General features: G+C 47.1%; 1 protein-coding gene across 1 annotated transcript in view; it reads left to right on the forward strand.

Annotated features, from left to right (window-relative positions):
- LOC132579512 (connector enhancer of kinase suppressor of ras 2-like) overlaps window positions 1–17,946 on the forward strand; it is a 575,915-nt gene that overhangs the window by 372,753 nt on the left and 185,216 nt on the right. Inside the window, exons 12-13 of the mRNA XM_060249934.1 lie at window positions 13,206–13,292; window positions 14,106–14,359. Coding sequence (XP_060105917.1) covers window positions 13,206–13,292; window positions 14,106–14,359 — 341 coding nt within the window. The remainder of the gene's footprint in view (window positions 1–13,205; window positions 13,293–14,105; window positions 14,360–17,946) is intronic.

The following is a 17,946-nucleotide window of genomic DNA, read 5'->3' on the forward strand; positions in this document are numbered from 1 at the left end:
CAGCTATAGCTTTCATAGGAGTTGTCCCTGAAAGGGCAGCTGCTGTAAAAGCCCTCTCAGTCCCACCTACCTCACAGGATGTTTGTTGTGGGGGAGGGGGAAGGTAGAGGAGATTGTGACCACTCTGAGACTCTGAAATTCAGAGTATAGGGCAGGATATAAATCCAAAATCATCATCATCTTCTTCTTCTAAGTGGAGCCTAGGTGATGGAGGGACCTCAGTGGGGCAGGGCTTTTTCTTGTAAGAGGAACTCCTTTGCATATTAGGCCACCCACCCCCAATGTAGCCAGTCCTCCAAGAGCTTACAGTAGGCCCTGTAATAAGAGCCCTGTAAGCTCTTGGAAGATTGGCCACATCAGGGGGAGTGTAGCCTAATATGCCAAGGAGTTCCTACTACAAAAAAAAGCCCTCCAGTGGGGTATAATGTCATAGTATACAATCCTCCAGAGCTGCCTTTTTTCCCCTCCAGGGGAACTGATCTTTGTTGTCTGGAGACCAGTTCTAATTCTGAGAGATCTCCAGGTTGCATCTGAAGGTTGGTCATCCACTTAGCCTTGCCCCAGTCTGGTGGAACTTGCTCTTGCTTGAGGTCAGGGCCCTGAAGGACTTACTTCAATCCCACAGGGCCTGTAAAACAGAGCTGTTCCACCAGGCTTTTGGCCTCCCCTGCTATTGGGCCCCTTCCCAATGCTGGTCTTGGATATTATCTGGGCACTGGAGACTTTTGGAGCATCTCTTTTTGGCCTGATTGTTGTTATGGTCTGTTCTGCCATCTATGTTTTTACTTAGTTCCTTATGTTTTTACTATTTTATTGTTGATGAGTGTTTTTATTCTGTAAGCCGCCCTGAGCCCACTTGTGGGATAGGGCAGGATATAAATTGAATGAATGAATGAATGTTTTTCTGAATACTGGTTGTCAGTGGGGCCAACAGTTTTATGCCCTATTTGAAGTCCTTTTAGAAGAATGTGGTCACCTTGTGGGTGACAGGATAGATCAGATTTCCCTTTATTGTAGTACACATGAGAACTCCCAACTGAATGTGTGAATTGATTCTATGGGGAAAGTGTTCCTGTAGAAACCACAATATGTAACTTGAGAGTTCTGACCGCCGTGCTCATTCAAGGAATAAATGGATTTTCCACAGTATTCCTCCTCCCCATCCATTTTACAATCTATGTTTTTTGTATTGGAAATATATATCTGTTCTGTATGTCCTTTGCAATGTTCTAAAGTTTCAGTCATTATAGGGTTAACACTGTGCCTGATTCCCTATTGACTGCATGACCTGGGAAGAAGATACTGACTGCTGTCAATCAAGGTCTAGAAGTGGGAAAACCTGTTTTGTCTGTTTGGTCAGTTAGTCAGGTGACTTCCTCTGTTCAGGCAGAGAGTTCAAGAAGGAGGGTCTTCCATTAAGCATATGATCTTCTAGTGTAAGCATGTAGTTCCATAGTATTTGTTGTTTTATCTCCCAGTACCTTTTCCCTGTAGAAATAAATATGTTTTTGCTTTTTCATGTTAAATGCCTCTCAATGATTATTTGATCCAGTGATCCATCGCACTGTTTGAGATAAAGAAATAGAATTTCAAAGAGAAATCCCTAAAATTTTGGATGTCAGGGGGGAGGGGAGTACAAGGAATTTCTGTTAAAATTCACAGGAAGGGAAGGACAGAGTGGGCCTGGAGCCTCCACAGTATTGAATGGCACCAAACAGATAACTGTGAGGAGGAAGTTTCAAAGTAGGGGGGCCACCACAGAGAAGCCTCTGAAGAAGAGCTGTGGCAGGTTCATATAAACTTGTGAAATACATGTGTGAACTTTTTGAGACTGTTAACCATGTGTCCATGCTTGGGTGTCATCACTGGCTACAAAGCATGTTGTATGATAAGCTCTACAAGCTTGGGGACCCACAGAAGGAGAGAGATAAATTATTTGGAAATTCCAGATTTTATATAGACCCTTTCAGGATTCTCTTCACTCAAGGACTAAGAAGGCCAGTTTCCCTATCTGCATCTGTTTTCCCTTTTTCAAACAATGCTCAGCTGCCCCAACATCCCATACCTTCTGATTCATTCTCAGCCCCCATTAGGCTGGGAAGCAGAATCTTCTGGTTAATTTACGAAGCTACATTTCTCTGCATACCTGGAAAGCCCCCTAAGACTGTAGAGCCCCCTGCTTTGACTGTGGGTGGCCCCCTTTTGCTGCCTGAGCCATTCGCAATACCATTAGATATAGAGATAAATAATCTGGCACGTATGCTGTATTGTCTAAGGATTTAGGTTACTCCCCCACTTCAGCATTTAACTGATTATTGCAAAGTTCATCGTAATAACACAGCAAGATAAATAAAACCTAATTGCTCTCATCATATGCAGCAAGATTGTAATCAGAGTTGGGGGGGGGGGGGAGAGAAAACCTGGCCTCTTCAAAGCAAGTGATGACATTCCAAATTAGTGGCATCTTATTTAACAGGCGGAAGAGTCAGTGAAGATGTGTCACAAATCAGTAAACAGCAAGCTCCATTTATCCATCTGCAGAGCTGCACATTGAAATCTTTGTTGTTTTGGATGCATGTGTGCATACACACACACACACACACAGTTTTCTTTTTCCAAAACAGCAAAACTGTGGGAATGAGCTATTGGTCTGGAAAGAAAAGGGAAAAGAACCTCTTGATTGCATCCAGTCTTTTCCAGCTTTGGGTTTATTTTGGGAGCTGGAAGCTCAGCCAGTGTCTAATGTTTCAGAAAATAACTTGAGTTTCTAAAACAAACAGGCCACGGAAATCGAAGCCAGACTTTCATTTGCGAAGGGCTTTTATCATCATCATTATTATTATTATCGACTCTATATTTCAGATGGGAGTTGACTCGTGATCTAGAGGGTAGTTTTATGTGTGTGTTGACAGTGATTCAGACTGACAAGGTCAGAAAGATGGTCCCACGTAGGCAGTTTTACAGATCTCCTTCTGTCTTAATGGTTCTGTTCCTACAGCTACTACAGGTTTTCTCAGTAGAAAATGGAGGTGTAGAAATACACAGTGTGCAGTGGCAGAGCAAATCTGAAAGGTTTTATGAATAAAACATACTGTCTAAATCCGGGTTTCAAAGGCTCTTAGATGCCTTCCCCCTTGAGACGCCTGCAAGCTAGTTCAGTTTGTATCCAATAACGTACATGCTGAATGCCCCTGCCTTCCAAAAGGCATACAAAAGGTGGAGCACACAGGTTTTAAAGAGCAGCAGCGGAATGCCCATTCACACATCCTTTAAACATCTTAATATGTTTTAAACATACCCTTGAAAATGTGTAATTGGAGTTGGTTTATTTGTCTAGATGAAAGGTTATCACCAAAAAGAAACAGGAGACAGAAAACAAATGAACTCATAAATGTGGTCCAAACCATTTTTAAGTTAAAACCTTAGAATACTAAGTTTATAAATCAAAGGCATAAGGACATTAGAGTATGGCTTGATAAACCCAGTGGTCCATTTAGTTGAGCATCCCCTTTCACACAATGGCCAACTGGTTTCCTTGGAGGACCAACAAACCACACAGATGCCAAGGCCTTCCCCTGATGTTGCCTGCTAGCACTGTCATGCACAGATTTACTGCCTTGGAATGTGGAGTTTCTGTTTAGTCATAATAGCTAGTAGCCATTGATGGACATCTCCATGAATGTGCCCCATCTCCTTTTTAAAAGCCTTCTATGACTGTGGCCATCACCACATTTGCTGGGGAGTGCATTCTACAATTTGATTAATCACTAGCTAAAGAAGTCCTTCCTTTTGACCATCCTGAATCTATTGTGCACCAACTTCATTGGGTATCAGTTGTCATAAATGCTGAATTCTAAAGAAACTCTCTGCAGTAGAAGTAATCCAGGAGCACTTCAGAGATTCATAACAATAGTCTGTGAGCGCATCTTTAATTTTTAAACTCTATTTTAAAACTGTATTGTATTTCTGCAGGCCCTATTTCTGCCTTGCCATCCTTGGGGTTCCCAACTCCCCTAGAGGGGCTTTTCCTTTTTCTCTCACCACCACCACCAATATAGGGGTTTCCCACAGAAAGGACCCCCAGTTCCCCTTCCAGGTTCAGAGGCCTAGTCTCAGTGTCTCCCATTGGTTACCACAGGGACAGATAAACAGCATGTGTGCCCCTTGGGGAAATAGCCAGTTGCCAACTGCTTGCCTTTCTGTCTCCTGGGGCTCCCCTTTAAGATAGCTTGTCTGAAACAATGGGGATCTATGTGGTACAGAGGGCCACTTCCAGAATCAAAGTTTAAAGTATTTATTAAAAGGAAAATATGTAAGAGCATACTTTTAGCGTAACATCAGAGTGAAGCAAGGAAGGAGCCGCCCTGAGCCTGCTCCAGCGGGGAGGGCGAGATATAAATCAAATAAACAAATAAAAATGAACAAAGAAATTGGTAAAATGCAAATCCTCTGTCCCTCTTTGGGACATGCCCTACCAGGTGTTAAAACAGACAGGCTCTTATAGCTTATGTAAGTTATGGCTCCCTACCAAGTCTTTATTACCTTGAGGGTTGGTCCAGCTCTCTAGGCTAGCTGTATGGTTCAAAATGGAGGCCTGCTTCTAACCTCAGACAAGAGATCAGTGTGGCTCTGCATAGAAAAGAGAGACCGCCTTCTCATTGCAAGACAGTTTTAACAAATCTGTGTCTACTCCCCCTTGACCCTGGTCAGCCCAGTGTCAGAACTGGGACGAACTTCAGACGATTCCAAGACTTGTTACAAAGTTAGGATCTTTATTGAAGAACTACAGTGCTAGAGCAACGAAATAACAGTAATGCCAATTCTTGGCAGTTGGTTGCATTTTATGCCATCAGTAAAGTACAATAAAGCTATCATTCACACGGTCACAGACAAGTGTCTCTTTTCCCAGCCTTCGTTATCAGAAGGGAGGATGCTCCCCTGTGGTGAAGGCCAAACGGCCTGTCTTCAAAGGGCACCTGTGGATGTTAAGCAGAGACTATCTGCCGCCTGCTCGGCTGCCCTAAATATTTGGCATAGCTAAGGGGCCAGGGTTAATTGCTGCGGCCAGGCACTCTATGTTAATACTAAGTTACAGCATGGAGTCGGTTTGGTCAAGGCAAATAGAGCAAAAGTTACAAGTTCTGACATACTGCCCCCCCTTAGCTCTTCGCCTTGGGCTTGTGTGGGTACAGTAGGTGAAACCTTTTGAGCAGTTGCGGAGCGGATACATCGCTAGCCTTTACCCATTCATCACAGCTCGGGGGGAAGTATTTCCACCTGATAAGGTAGTACAACACACCCCGTTGGACTTTTGAGTCCAGAATTTCCTGCACCTCATGGTGACTCTGACCCTTCACTAGGGTCGGAGGCGGCTCCGGAGGGCGAGGATGGAAGGACGTAGCTCCAGGATCTTTGCGAAGAAGGCTGCAATGAAAAACAGGGTGGATCTTACTCAAGGATTTGGGTAGCTCCAACTCTACAGTTACCTTGTTGATAACCTTTTTTATTTTGAAAGGTCCCAGATATTTTAGAGCGAGTTTGCGGCACCTCTGCGGGAGGGGCAAGTTCTTTGTGGACAGAAAAACTGTCTCTCCCTCTTTCAGTTCCCATTGGGGGGCATGTTTTTTGTCAAAGTGCCGTTTGTACTCCCTTTTCGCCTCCTCCAGGTTTTCTTGAATCACTCTCCACCCCTCCCGCACCCCTTCCCACCATTGTTGACATGAAGTGGGCTCCGGAGGCCCGGATGGTAGGGGAAGGTTAGGGAAGGGTTTCCCCTCGTAGCCATTGACTATTTGGAAGGGGGAGGTTTTGGTGGAGCTATGGAGGCTGTTGTTGTACCCATATTCTGCGAAGGGGAGGAGTTCCACCCAATTTGTTTGCTGGTAATTGATATAGCACCGCAAGTACTGCTCGAGAAGCCCGTTCACCCTCTCCGTCTGTCCGTCCGTCTGCGGATGGTACGCGGAGCTAAGCCGCTGCTCAATTCCTGCTAGTTTACAAAACTCCCGCCAGAAGTTGGCAACGAACTGTGGGCCGCGGTCGCTAATGACCTTATCAGGGAACGAGTGTAGGCGGACCACGTGATTAAAGAATAGCTGGGCCAGTTTCTTGGCTGTGGGGAGTTTTTTGCAGGGGATGAAATGGGCTTGTTTGGAAAACGTGTCGACCACCACCAATATCACCGTCTTCCCTTGGGAAGGGGGGAGTTCTACAATGAAATCCATTGAAACCACGGCCCAGGGGCGGCTCGCTGTGGGGAGAGGAACCAAATGGCCAGGTGGCTTCCCCCCCCCTCCGTTTAGACATGATGCAGGTGGGGCAGGCGAGCACGAACTCAGAGACATCCCTCTTTAATTTGGGCCACCAGAACTGTCGGGTAATTAAATTGAGGGTCTTTACGTACCCGAAGTGGCCGGCCAGGCGGCTAGAGTGGCTCTGTTCGAGGACCTCTTTTCTTAAGGACTTGGGCACGTAAATTTTCCCTTTGTGAAACCAGAGCCCCCCTTCACCTCTTTCGAGCCCATCGGGTCGCCCCGTCCCCTCTAATTCTGCTTCTGTCGCGAAGCGTTCCTTCTGTTGTGGGTCGGGGCCCCCGGTTTGCTTCCCTGAGCGGGTAGTGACCCCCCTTGCGACGGCGGAGGGGGGGATGAGAGAATCGATCACTTCCTCCCTCTGGCTCTCGTGTTGGGGCATGCGCGATAGCGCGTCAGCCAAAAAGTTTTTAGTGCCGGGGATGTGTTTCAGCACGAAGTCAAATTTGGCAAAGAAGCCCGCCCACCGGATTTGTTTTGCAGTCAGTTTGCGGCGGCCGGTGAGGGCCTCCAGGTTTTTGTGATCGGTCCAAATTTCGAAAGGGACTCGGGCTCCCTCTAGCCAGGATCTCCATGTTTTGAGAGCAAACATTACTGCAAAAGCCTCTTTGTCCCACACCGACCAATTCCTCTGTTCATTGGAGAATTTGTGTGAGATGTATGCGCAGGGACGGAGTTCCCCCTCCTCGTTTCTCTGCATCAATATGGCTCCTATGGCGACGTCGGAGGCGTCGCATTGCACCACGAAGGGCTTTAGTTCATTGGGGTGAGCCAGTATTGGTTCGGAGGTGAAAAGTTGTTTGAGCTCTTTAAAAGCTCGGTGGCACTCCGGCGTCCACGTTAGGCGCGCGCCGGGTTTTTTCGCCTCGTCTCCTTTTCCCTTCGTCTTGAGGAGTTCAGTGAGGGGGAGCATTACACGGGCGAACCCCTTAATGAATCCGCGGTAAAAATTTGCGAACCCGAGAAATGATTGTAACTGGCGTCGGGTTCGAGGGGGTTCCCAATCTAGAACCACCTGAATTTTCGCGGGATCCATCGCTAGTCCCTCCCCGGACACTCGAAACCCCAGGTAGTCTAGTTCCGTTTTGTGGAACTCACATTTGGACAGTTTAGCATACAATTTGTTTTTGCACAAAGTTGTTAACACTTTTCTCACCAAAGACACATGTGATTCAAGGTCTTTAGAATAAATAATGATGTCATCAAGGTACACCACCACCCCCTTGTACAAAAATTCTCTCAACACTTCATTGATGAAATTCATGAACACCCCCGGCGCCCCCTGAAGCCCAAAAGGCATCACCAAGTATTCAAATTGTCCCATGGGTGTATTGAATGCCGTTTTCCACTCGTCCCCTTCTTTAATCCGCATGCGGAAGTACGCGTCGCGGAGATCGAGTTTGGTGAAAATTTTACCCTCGGCCACAGTGTTCAATAGGTCTCTTATCAGTGGGATCGGATAAGCATTGGACATGGAAATCCCGTTTATCCCACGAAAATCTGTGCAAAGCCTCAGCCCCCCATCCTTTTTCTTGCGGAATAGGACCGGGGCCGCGTGGGGGGCCGTGGCCGGCCGGATGAAACCCCGTTTCAAATTTTTGTCAATGAATTTTCTCAGTTCGGCTTTCTCCGCCCACCCCATTGAATACAGTTTTGCTTTGGGTAGCGCCTGCCCTGGGATCAGCTCGATGGCACAGTCTGTAGGGCGGTGTGGAGGAAGCTCGTCCGCCTCCCGCTCACTAAAGGCTTTCCTCAAGTCCCTGTATTCCTTGGGGATCGTCCCTATCTCCTCAAGGGTGAGGCAGAGTCTCTCGTTCTGGGGAGGTGCTTTCGGGCCCCACTCAGTCCTCCAGTGGTGGTGCTCACACCGCCAGTCCGGAAATCGTACAATCTGTTCAGCCCATCGAATGTCCGGTTGGTGCCTGGCGAGCCACCCTGCTCCCACTACCACGTCAAAGGAGGAGGACGGGGCTATGACGAAAGTTTCTATCCCCCAGTGCTCCTCCGTCCCCACGGGGGTAGCTTGGGTCTCTAGGGTGCATGGTTCCCCTCTCATGGTTGACCCGTCCATCTGTTCGAATTGGATGGGGTGGGGAAGGGGGGATGTGGCCAGTCCTAACGCCTCCACTAGGCGCGGGGTGATAATGTCTCGGGTGCACCCGGAATCAATCAGGGCGCGGGCATGCATAAATCTCTTAAGGTTGGGGTTCAGGAGGGTGACTGCCATGAACAATAGCCCCCCGGTAACTCTCACCGTCAGTAGTGCCGGCGTTTCCTGGACCTGCTTTGCGGCACCGATTAAAGCAGGTCGCTGTCGTTTCCCGCCGACTCCTGGTCCCAGGACTCCTCGCTGGACTCTTCTATGGTGGTAACATCCTCGTCAATCGCCAAGGAGGTGGCGACGGCGCCCCGACTGGGCTCTTTGGAGCGGCTGCCTTTCTTCTTCTGCGCGGTGGGCGCCGGCTTGGGTTGAGTAGGGGTCGGCGTCGGCCTCACCGGGCAGTTGGCGGCTAGGTGATTCGGGTCCCCACATCTGAAGCACTTCCGAGCTGCAGTCGTGGGGGTCGAGGTTGCAGGGGCCCGCTTCCCTTCGGGTTTGCCGGATGCGGGGCTCTGCTTCCCCCCCTTCTTGCCTTGTTGCTGGCGACGCATCCCAACATGTTGGAGGTCGGTCTCTACCTCCCCCGCCAGCTGAATCCATCCCACCAAGGTGTCGGGTCTCCCTTGGTGGTAGCACCGGTCAAGGATGTTCGCGTTCAGACCATTCTTGAACGCGGTGTACTTCATCACTTCGTTCCAACCCCTGGCTGCCGCGCAGTGGCCCATGAATTCAGTGGCGTACTCGCGCGTGGTGCGGTTCCCTTGCTCGATCCTTTGTAGTGCCTCGATGGCTTTCTCCTCCCTCAGGGGGTCTCCGTACTGTCGGAGCATCGCCTGCAGGAAGTTGGCAACCGTGGCCAGCTCGGGCTTCCTTCCCGTGTAGAGCCCCACGTACCATTTCCGAGCCGGCCCCCGTAGCTTGGAGGCGATGTGGTCGACCCGGCTCGCTTCCGTGGGGTAGCCCGCTCCCCAGTGCGTAAAAAACGTGTTGCACTGGATTGTGAAGTACTCGACTTCGTCTCCGTCGAACGTAATCTTTAGTTCCCTGGCCCCCCCGCCATCTCCCCCGGCCGGGGCGGCAGGGGCTGCTGGGGCCGGTACCACCGGGGCGACGGGAGCCGGGTGCGGGGGGCGCCGGGGGCGCCGGTACGGCCGGGGCCGCTGGAACCATGGGCGGCGTGGGTGGGGCGGGCCCGCCCGGCGGTGGGGCCGGAGGGGCAGCCGGCGGTGGCCCCACGGGACCACCCCCCCCGGAATCGGGCCCAGGGGTGCGGCGCCCTGGAGCGTGCGTATCTGGTCGCGAATCGCTCCTAGGTTCTGTTGCATCTCCTCGGCCATCAATGCCCGGGACGCGTGGACCTCGTCGTGGATCTCCTTCACCCAATCGAACAGCTCGTTGCGTAGCGTTCGGATCGGGTCCCCTCCGCCGTAGGTGCCGAGTCCCTCGTCTCTGGTCTCTTCCTCCTCTCCTTCCCCTCCGCCTGTGGCGAGGACCCGGTATCGCTGTTCCGCGGCGTCCATAGCTGCCGTGGACTTCCTCGGGCTCCAGGTTCGCGGAGGGAAGGCGTCGACGGAGAAGGGTGCGGGGACTTTAAGTTTTCGTCTCGCTCCCGTCACCTTCGGGTCGAGAGGTTCTTCTTCGGGTGGGATGCTGGGCTCTCCGTTGTCTGGAGCCTTTGCCGCCATCGGGCCAGGTTGCCAGTACAGATAAGTCCCAAATAAAGGATTACTGTTATAATGTCAGAACTGGGACGAACTTCAGACGATTCCAAGACTTGTTACAAAGTTAGGATCTTTATTGAAGAACTACAGTGCTAGAGCAACGAAATAACAGTAATGCCAATTCTTGGCAGTTGGTTACATTTTATGCCATCAGTAAAGTACAATAAAGCTATCATTCACACGGTCACAGACAAGTGTCTCTTTTCCCAGCCTTCGTTATCAGAAGGGAGGATGCTCCCCTGTGGTGAAGGCCAAACGGCCTGTCTTCAAAGGGCACCTGTGGATGTTAAGCAGAGACTATCTGCCGCCTGCTCGGCTGCCCTAAATATTTGGCATAGCTAAGGGGCCAGGGTTAATTGCTGCGGCCAGGCACTCTATGTTAATACTAAGTTACAGCATGGAGTCGGTTTGGTCAAGGCAAATAGAGCAAAAGTTACAAGTTCTGACACCCAGGTCAAGGCTTTTTTTCCCTGTTGTCTCCAGGAAGTCCCTTCCTGTATCGTCCTGTCTAGCATTAATACCTCCACCACTATTTGCTGCTTGGAGAGGGGAGTAAACTGGCCCATCTCATTGTTTGCTGCTTGGAGGAGGGGCATACTGGTCCAATCCATTGTCTCTAGCAAGACCCATTAACATTTCTTTAGAGATACATTTGGAAGGCCATGGGCTAACTTCCTCTTCCCCTTCCTGCTTGCTCTTAGCTCAGAGGGGGAAAAATTGTTAAAACCCGCAATCAAGTCCTGCTGGTTGCCAACCCTCCTAGAGACAAGGCATTTCTTCACAATAACATTTTTGTTTTGAACTGTTTTTATAACATCATAAGTCCCCTTGGGTGCTAATAATGGCAGGAAGTCAGGCGTATAAATGAAGGTCTTGAGTAAGGTCACTGAGACCCTTCCAGGTGTTCATTATCCATTCATTTAGAGCGCTTCCACATGGGGATTTCCCCCCACATGGATAGTGGGAATGTAATGGGGAGCATCAGACAAAACTGTGTCCAATCTGTACATAGCTCATCCGGCTCCTATTTTCCCCCCTTTGCTCCATAGAAAATATAAACCTAATTTCTCTGAAGGAAAGGGGGAACTGTACATCTGGACAATCCTTTGTAGTCATTACGGGGAGGAGGATGGAACTAAGCTCCATACTGCCCCTTTCCAGTCCTTCAAAGACTTGTTTCATTGATTTACTGAGCGGTGCTGTAGCACTGCATCACAGTTGGTGGAAAAGAAGGAAAGAAAAACCCTTTAAAGCACTGTGAGGGCAGCTTCCCAATCCACAGGTGCTACAGGAAGCAGCAGGGGCAGGAGTGGAGGTTAGGGCAGCAGCAGCAAGCAGTGGAGGATTGGGACATGTGGAGGCTGTTCCCATTCCCTGCTCTGCTTACTTCTGGCATGGTGGTGTTTTCAGCCCTCATCTGGAATCAGCCTTGGTCTTTTGCATAAGTTTTAGTTGTACCAAAACCATTTTCAGTAACACCCAGCTTTATGTCATGGAAATCCTTGTGCCTCAGAGAAAGGGGACATAAGAAAATGAGAGTCCTGGTGTTTTAACATAAGAACATAAGAGAAGCCATATTGGATCAGGCCAATGGCCCATCCAGTCCAACACTCTGTGTCACACAGTGGCCAATATATATGTGTGTGTGTATATACACACACAAACATATATATACATACACACGCACACACACACACACATATATATACATACTGTGGCTAATAGCCGCTGATGGACCTCTGCTCCATATTTTTAATAAGAACATAAGAACATATTTTTAATAAGAACAGATCTTTATAGGGCAGCTGCTGTAGCCCCCTGATAATTTTGGTTGCTCTTTTCTGCACCTTTCCACATTCTACACTATCACCATCTCTTTTCAGGTGCAGTGACCATGTTCCTATGCAGTGGTGGGTGGGATGGTAGCGTTTATGGGTGTGATCACATGAGCAATTTGGTCCGCCCTCGCCACCCCTCCCCTTGTAGCAAACTCCTTGCCACGCCTTTGTAGCACGTTTCCAGCTGTCTGAACGGCCGAGGTGCACCATGGACATGCCACACGTGTACAGGAGCTGTGTGAATGTGCCTCTGTTGCGTATGCAGCCCTCACATATCCCCACAATTGAAATGTGGTATGATAAGTTATGGGATCAGTATGTAATAGGTAAGACAATGGATAACCCTTTCTTCGAAAATGATACTGATTTGGCTATAGATTATTATTTGCTTTGGGCTCCGGTTTTGGAACGCTTTGGGACTATTTCCTTTTTGCCTAATAGAATGAATTGTAGGCTTTTTTTAATTCTTAAAACCTAGCATATTATGTATTGTTTTTGTAAATTGTTTGTTATATGCATCCAGTGATCTAAATTTGATTCTTGTATGTTAGATTTATATTTCTGTTATTTATTTTCCCTATGTTCCCTATGTTCCGTATGTTCCCTATGTTACCCTTGTATTGGATTAGATTCAATAAAATAAAATCTATTTTTAAAAAAAAATGTGTGTGCAGCACAGGTCTGTCTTGCCAGCCGGGCATGCCCCCATCTGATTGCTGCAGTGCACCTCAAACCTTTTTCAAAGCCAGGAGACGGCCGCGGCAACTTCCTAGTGTGATCGCACCCTATGTCTCACCCCCTTCAGGCCATAGTAGAGGCACAAGAATAAAGACTTTTTACAAATCTTAAGAGGCCTTGCATGGAACTAGCTTGAGATTGGGAAACCTGCTCCTCAAACAGCATTTTTTTTAATACTTGGAAGGGTAGATCAGAGGTGATGCATTTTCATTCTTATGATCCATTTTGGCTCATTATGAGCCTGTATAGGCTAACAGCTGATCCTATCTGCTTAAAAAAGGAGCCAGAGACATGAACCATTGGCCCTTTCCTGTTTACGGATTTCCATCATTCCAGCACATTCTGGAAACTGCACACGCCAATTGTTAGCTGCACCAGATTGCTGGGTTCCCCACCCCCCACAAACTTAACATGCGCTGTGCCTTTCGAGCATAAACTAACCCTTCTTTTAATGAGTTCCAAAATTTTAATTGGTTTCTTGTTGCACTTTTTCTAGGTGATCTGAGACCAGTGTCTATGCCAACAGAATATAGCTGGATAGGAGAATCAAAAGAGACAAATATGTACAAGAGGGGCAGCCGAGGTGAGTGCTTTTGGGAACACACAAAAGTGAGAGTTTTATCAAGACTCTCCGTTACCCCTTCCCCAATTTCCCAGAGCAGGAAGCTGCAAATTTTGTACACCCCAAAACATGTTGCAATTTGCAAATCTAGCCATGGTGCAGTGGTAGGACAACTGCTTTGCATGCAGAAGATCCCATGTTCAATCCCCATTTGGAAGGACTAGGTGATAGCTGATGTGAAAGTCCTCTGCCTAAGACCCTGGAGAATTTCTGCTAATCATAGTGGACAATAGTGATCTTGATAGACCATGGTCTGACTCAGTATAAGGCAGTTTCAAATGTTCACAATTAAAACTCAAATAGCTTATCTCTTTTCCTTGAAATTTTTTTGGGAGGGACTGTTCAGTAGATGAAAGAGCAAAGAGCTGTTGTTCTCATTTCCCCAAAGAAAAAAGCAAAGTGAAATTTATAGTTATCATGCTATCCAGACCATCTATCTCCAAGTAGGCAAGCCAAATGACTACTTGTCTTTAAGAGCCTGTTTGAGGGATGTTGTAGCACAGGCCCTTTGGATCTCCAGGCTGCAAAGATTTGATTGGATGTAGCTGTATCTGATGCTTTGCAAAATATTCAGGACGAGAGATGCCTTCCTCTTGAACAAACCATTGTGGCTTGTTGGGATCTCTTGAAAATGCTACATTGCAATATTCCAAAGGGCCTTCTTGAGGTTTCCCCCCATGACTGTTCTCATAAGTATGCTTAAGTTCTTATCAGCACTGAAGTGAAGATCTGGTTATCTTAGTTGTCTTCCCTTTCCCCCTCCCTCTCTTCCAGATTCTGAGAATTCACTCCTGCGGTATCTGAGCGATGACAAGATCTTGGTGATCCAGGAGGAGCCTTTAACTCAGAAGGACAACAAGAGGGACACCGGTCGCAGGTCACGGAAAAAGGGCAAGAACAGCGGGAGCCCCAATTACCCCATTAGCCCCTCCATGTTGACCTCATCTGTGAGCGTGCGGCTTGAACCTGGGCAGCAAGAGGTCTTGAATTTCTCCCTAGCTGAGAGCAACACTGTGCCACTTTATCACGTAAGTCCTTTAGGCTCACTCAATGCTTTCCTTTGTTTTAAGCCTCAGCGACTGAAATCAGCAAAACCAGAACACCGAGGTTAGATGTCATGGGAGTATCTGTGTTAGTCTGTTGCAGCAAACAAGGACAGAGTGTCGCTTAAAGGCTAATGCTTTGTTTTTCTAGTGGCTTTGAGTGTAGCCCACTGCATCTGCTGAAATCAGTTAGATAATTTCTTTGATAAATTCCAGGGAAACTTAAGGCGCAATGAATTTAGATAGCCTTTGAAGCAGGTTGCATCTTGGAATTTATTCCAAGCCTGCACAACTTGTGAACATCCAAGTGGATGCAACTCATGTCATCCCACAGTGTTCTTATGGGAAGTGTTCAGACTCTGATGTTCTATGTGTCTCTCATTCTTAGCTCTGACTCAGTAGTGTTCCAGTGTAACTTTGTTGGGGAATTTGTGGTAGAGCCCTGACAATCTCTTATGGTGGTGGGCATTTTCCTCTATCCTTGGGTGCTCTGTGACAATCTTTCATCACCAGAAAAAGACTTGGAGGAGAAAATAGATTTATACAAATGTCGTGTACCAAGAGAGAACACACTCTCTCTCAATCAATCCATCAAGACTCTGGTGCAATCATGTCATTGAAAGAGCATCAGAGAAAGCAGAAGACATGTTTGAACCTCATCATTGCAATTTACAAGTTTGATTTTACTGCTCCAGAGGTGTCACAACTCTTTGAAGCCTCGGTGTTGAATTTATAAAGCCCTGATCTACTTGGAAGAAAAATCAATGGCTTTCAACGGGCCTTGCGATAATGAAGCAGCCTAAGAGGTGGGGAGAAAAACATGGTCTGAAAATGAACCTGTAACTTATTCTAGGCTTTTAATATTGAGTTGCATTGTAGCACACCAGATCCAAAACAGAATCCTTTTAGAAGAGATGTCAACAAATTTTAGTAAAGCAAACAAATATCCTCCTTGAAATTGGTAGTTGTCCTTATACAATTCCCCCCTTTAAAACAAGAAGGTGATTTCTAGTTTTCTTTTATGCATATATTCATGCAACTATTAAGGATATGGTAGCCAAGGAAAGACTGCATGAAGAGCCTGGATATGATATGCCAGCTTCTAGTCTATAGCAAGCCAGTGTTGTGCATGTGTCACAGAAGGAGGAGGAGGAGAGATTGGATTTATACCAATTTACCAAAGGAGTCTCAGAGCAGATTACAATCTCCTTTCCCTTCGTCTCCCTACAACAGACACCCTCTGTGAGGTAGGTGGGGCTGAGAGAGCTCCCCCAGAATTGCTCATGAGCAGAACAGCTTTGAGAGAACTTGTGGCTGACTCAAGGTCACATCAGCAGGTGCATGTGGAAGAGTGGGGAATCAAACCCGGTTCTCCCAGATAAGAGTCCATGCATTTAACCGCCACACCAAACTGGCCCAAGAGCTAGGATTCTGCTCCTGATACACCAGATCTCTGAACATATGGAGCTGGTTCTTACTGGATCAGAACATTGGCTCATCTAGCTCAGTATTGTCTACTCTGAGGGCAGAAGCTCTCTGGGATCTTAGGCAGAGGAAGATCCTTTAACTAGAAATCTGGGGAACTGAACCTGGGACACCTTCCGTAAGCAATATATTTGCTTAGCTGCTGTGCCACAACCCCTCCCCTTTTTAGGATATGGACTGCTTAGCCAGTGGCAGCTAGAGTCCTCCTGCCCTCACTGTTTTTCTGTGAGAACACAGCAGCTCAACCAATGAGAGGGCTCATAGCCACTCTAGCAAAAGCTTGTAGAGAGGCAATACGATATGGATTTCAAAAGAATATTTGTAAAGTTATCCAGATTTGAATGTTTAATTTTTCAAAGCTTCTAAATTCTGCTACGCCCACCTGCTTCTGTGCATTTCTGTCCTGCTTCCCTGAAGTGCCACCACTGAACATGTTCAACACTTGTGCATTCTTTCTATCATCACTTAACATGCAAAAATTCCTTCTCGTGAAGCTGTTCATGTTTATAGCCCCTGAGACATAATTAAGTTGTTATGCATTGGAATTTAGCATTGATATACTTCATTAGTCTTGATAAACAAAAGTTGTTTAGTTTAGACCATCATATCTTAGTGCATGAATGTGCAACTGAAAACGATGAGATTTTTGCTTAATTTTTGCTGCAGCATGTAGTAGATGGGATACAGCCACATCAGCATAATTGCAACCTTCTGTTTCATTTTTAATTCCCTTTTGTTCATTACAATTTGAGTCCTGCTGCTATTACTAGTATTGTTACGAAAGCTTTTTTTTGTTCTAAAGTCATACTCAAAATTATTGTGCAATGAATGAAACGAAAGTACATGTCAGGGAGGAGATTGCACCTAGTGTGAGTGGAACAGTGCTTGCTGAAGTAGTTTTTTCCCTGCTCCTATGCACCCTGGAGTCAGTGGATCCTTGAGACAATTGTGAGGGTAGAATTTACATTGGGAAGGTTAATCCGCAGGGCCTGTAAGACAGCCCTCTTCCGGCTGGCCCATAACTGACCGGCACTGAGTACTGAACACTGAACATCGAACATCGAATTGGAATTGAGTGTAACTTAAGACCGCTGAATGATTTTAATGTTTTTATGTATATAACAAATGTTTAGATTTTTAACTATAAATTATGTAATGTTAATTTTAATCCTTAATTTTATATTTTATGTTAGTTCTACATGTTGTAAGCGCCCTGAGCCACCTAGTGGGAAGGGCGGGATATAAATCTCAGATAAATAAATAAATAAAATAAAATCAGCAACCCCCCTTCCTTTTATGCTGTTAGAAGCAGTTCTGTCCAATGTAAAACATGCTGAATTTCTACCACAATCTATACAGTTTCAACAGGTTGTAAGGTTTATTTATTTATTTGGATTTATATCCCTCCCTCCCTCCCTGCCAAAGCAGGCTCAGGTTGCCAGCCCCCTCAGTCTAGGTGGGTTTTCCCCTGCTTTTATGGGTTCCTCCCTACCACTGGTTAGCTGGCCAGTGGGGGAAACCCCCACCTGCAAATGCCCCCAAATGTAGCACAATGACATCATCCAAAAGTGATGTCATCACACTGCCAATGTTGTGCAGCAATACTCTAGCTTGGGGGCAAAACTCTATGATAAACTTGGGCTCAAACCATAGAGTTTTGCCCAAAAACTAGGGTGTCACAGTGCAACATCAGCGGCATGATTATGTCACCTCTGGGTGACGTCATTGCACACATGCCAGAAGCTCCCAGGAAGACCTGAGGATTCTCCTGCTGCAAAGCAGGTAGGACCTGGCAACCCTAGCAGGTAGCCCTGTCGATCTGCAGGAGAACAGCTAGATTCGAGTCCAACAGCACTTTAGAGAACAATAAAATTTGGAGGGTATGAGCTTTCAAGAGTCCAAATTGCCTTCATCAGATGCCTTGGACTGTCTTTGACATGTGATCCAAGCCAGGTCAGGCAATCCCTGGGCCAACTTGGGTCATAGAATGTTTAGTTGAGCCTGGAGGGCCAGTGCAATCACAGAAGAATCCTTGGTCTGGATCTCCATATAAGCGGGACCTCCTTAGATGAGAAGGATTGTCAAGT

This window comes from Heteronotia binoei, chromosome 11 (assembly GCF_032191835.1).
Source record: "Heteronotia binoei isolate CCM8104 ecotype False Entrance Well chromosome 11, APGP_CSIRO_Hbin_v1, whole genome shotgun sequence".
NCBI lineage: Eukaryota > Metazoa > Chordata > Lepidosauria > Squamata > Gekkonidae > Heteronotia > Heteronotia binoei.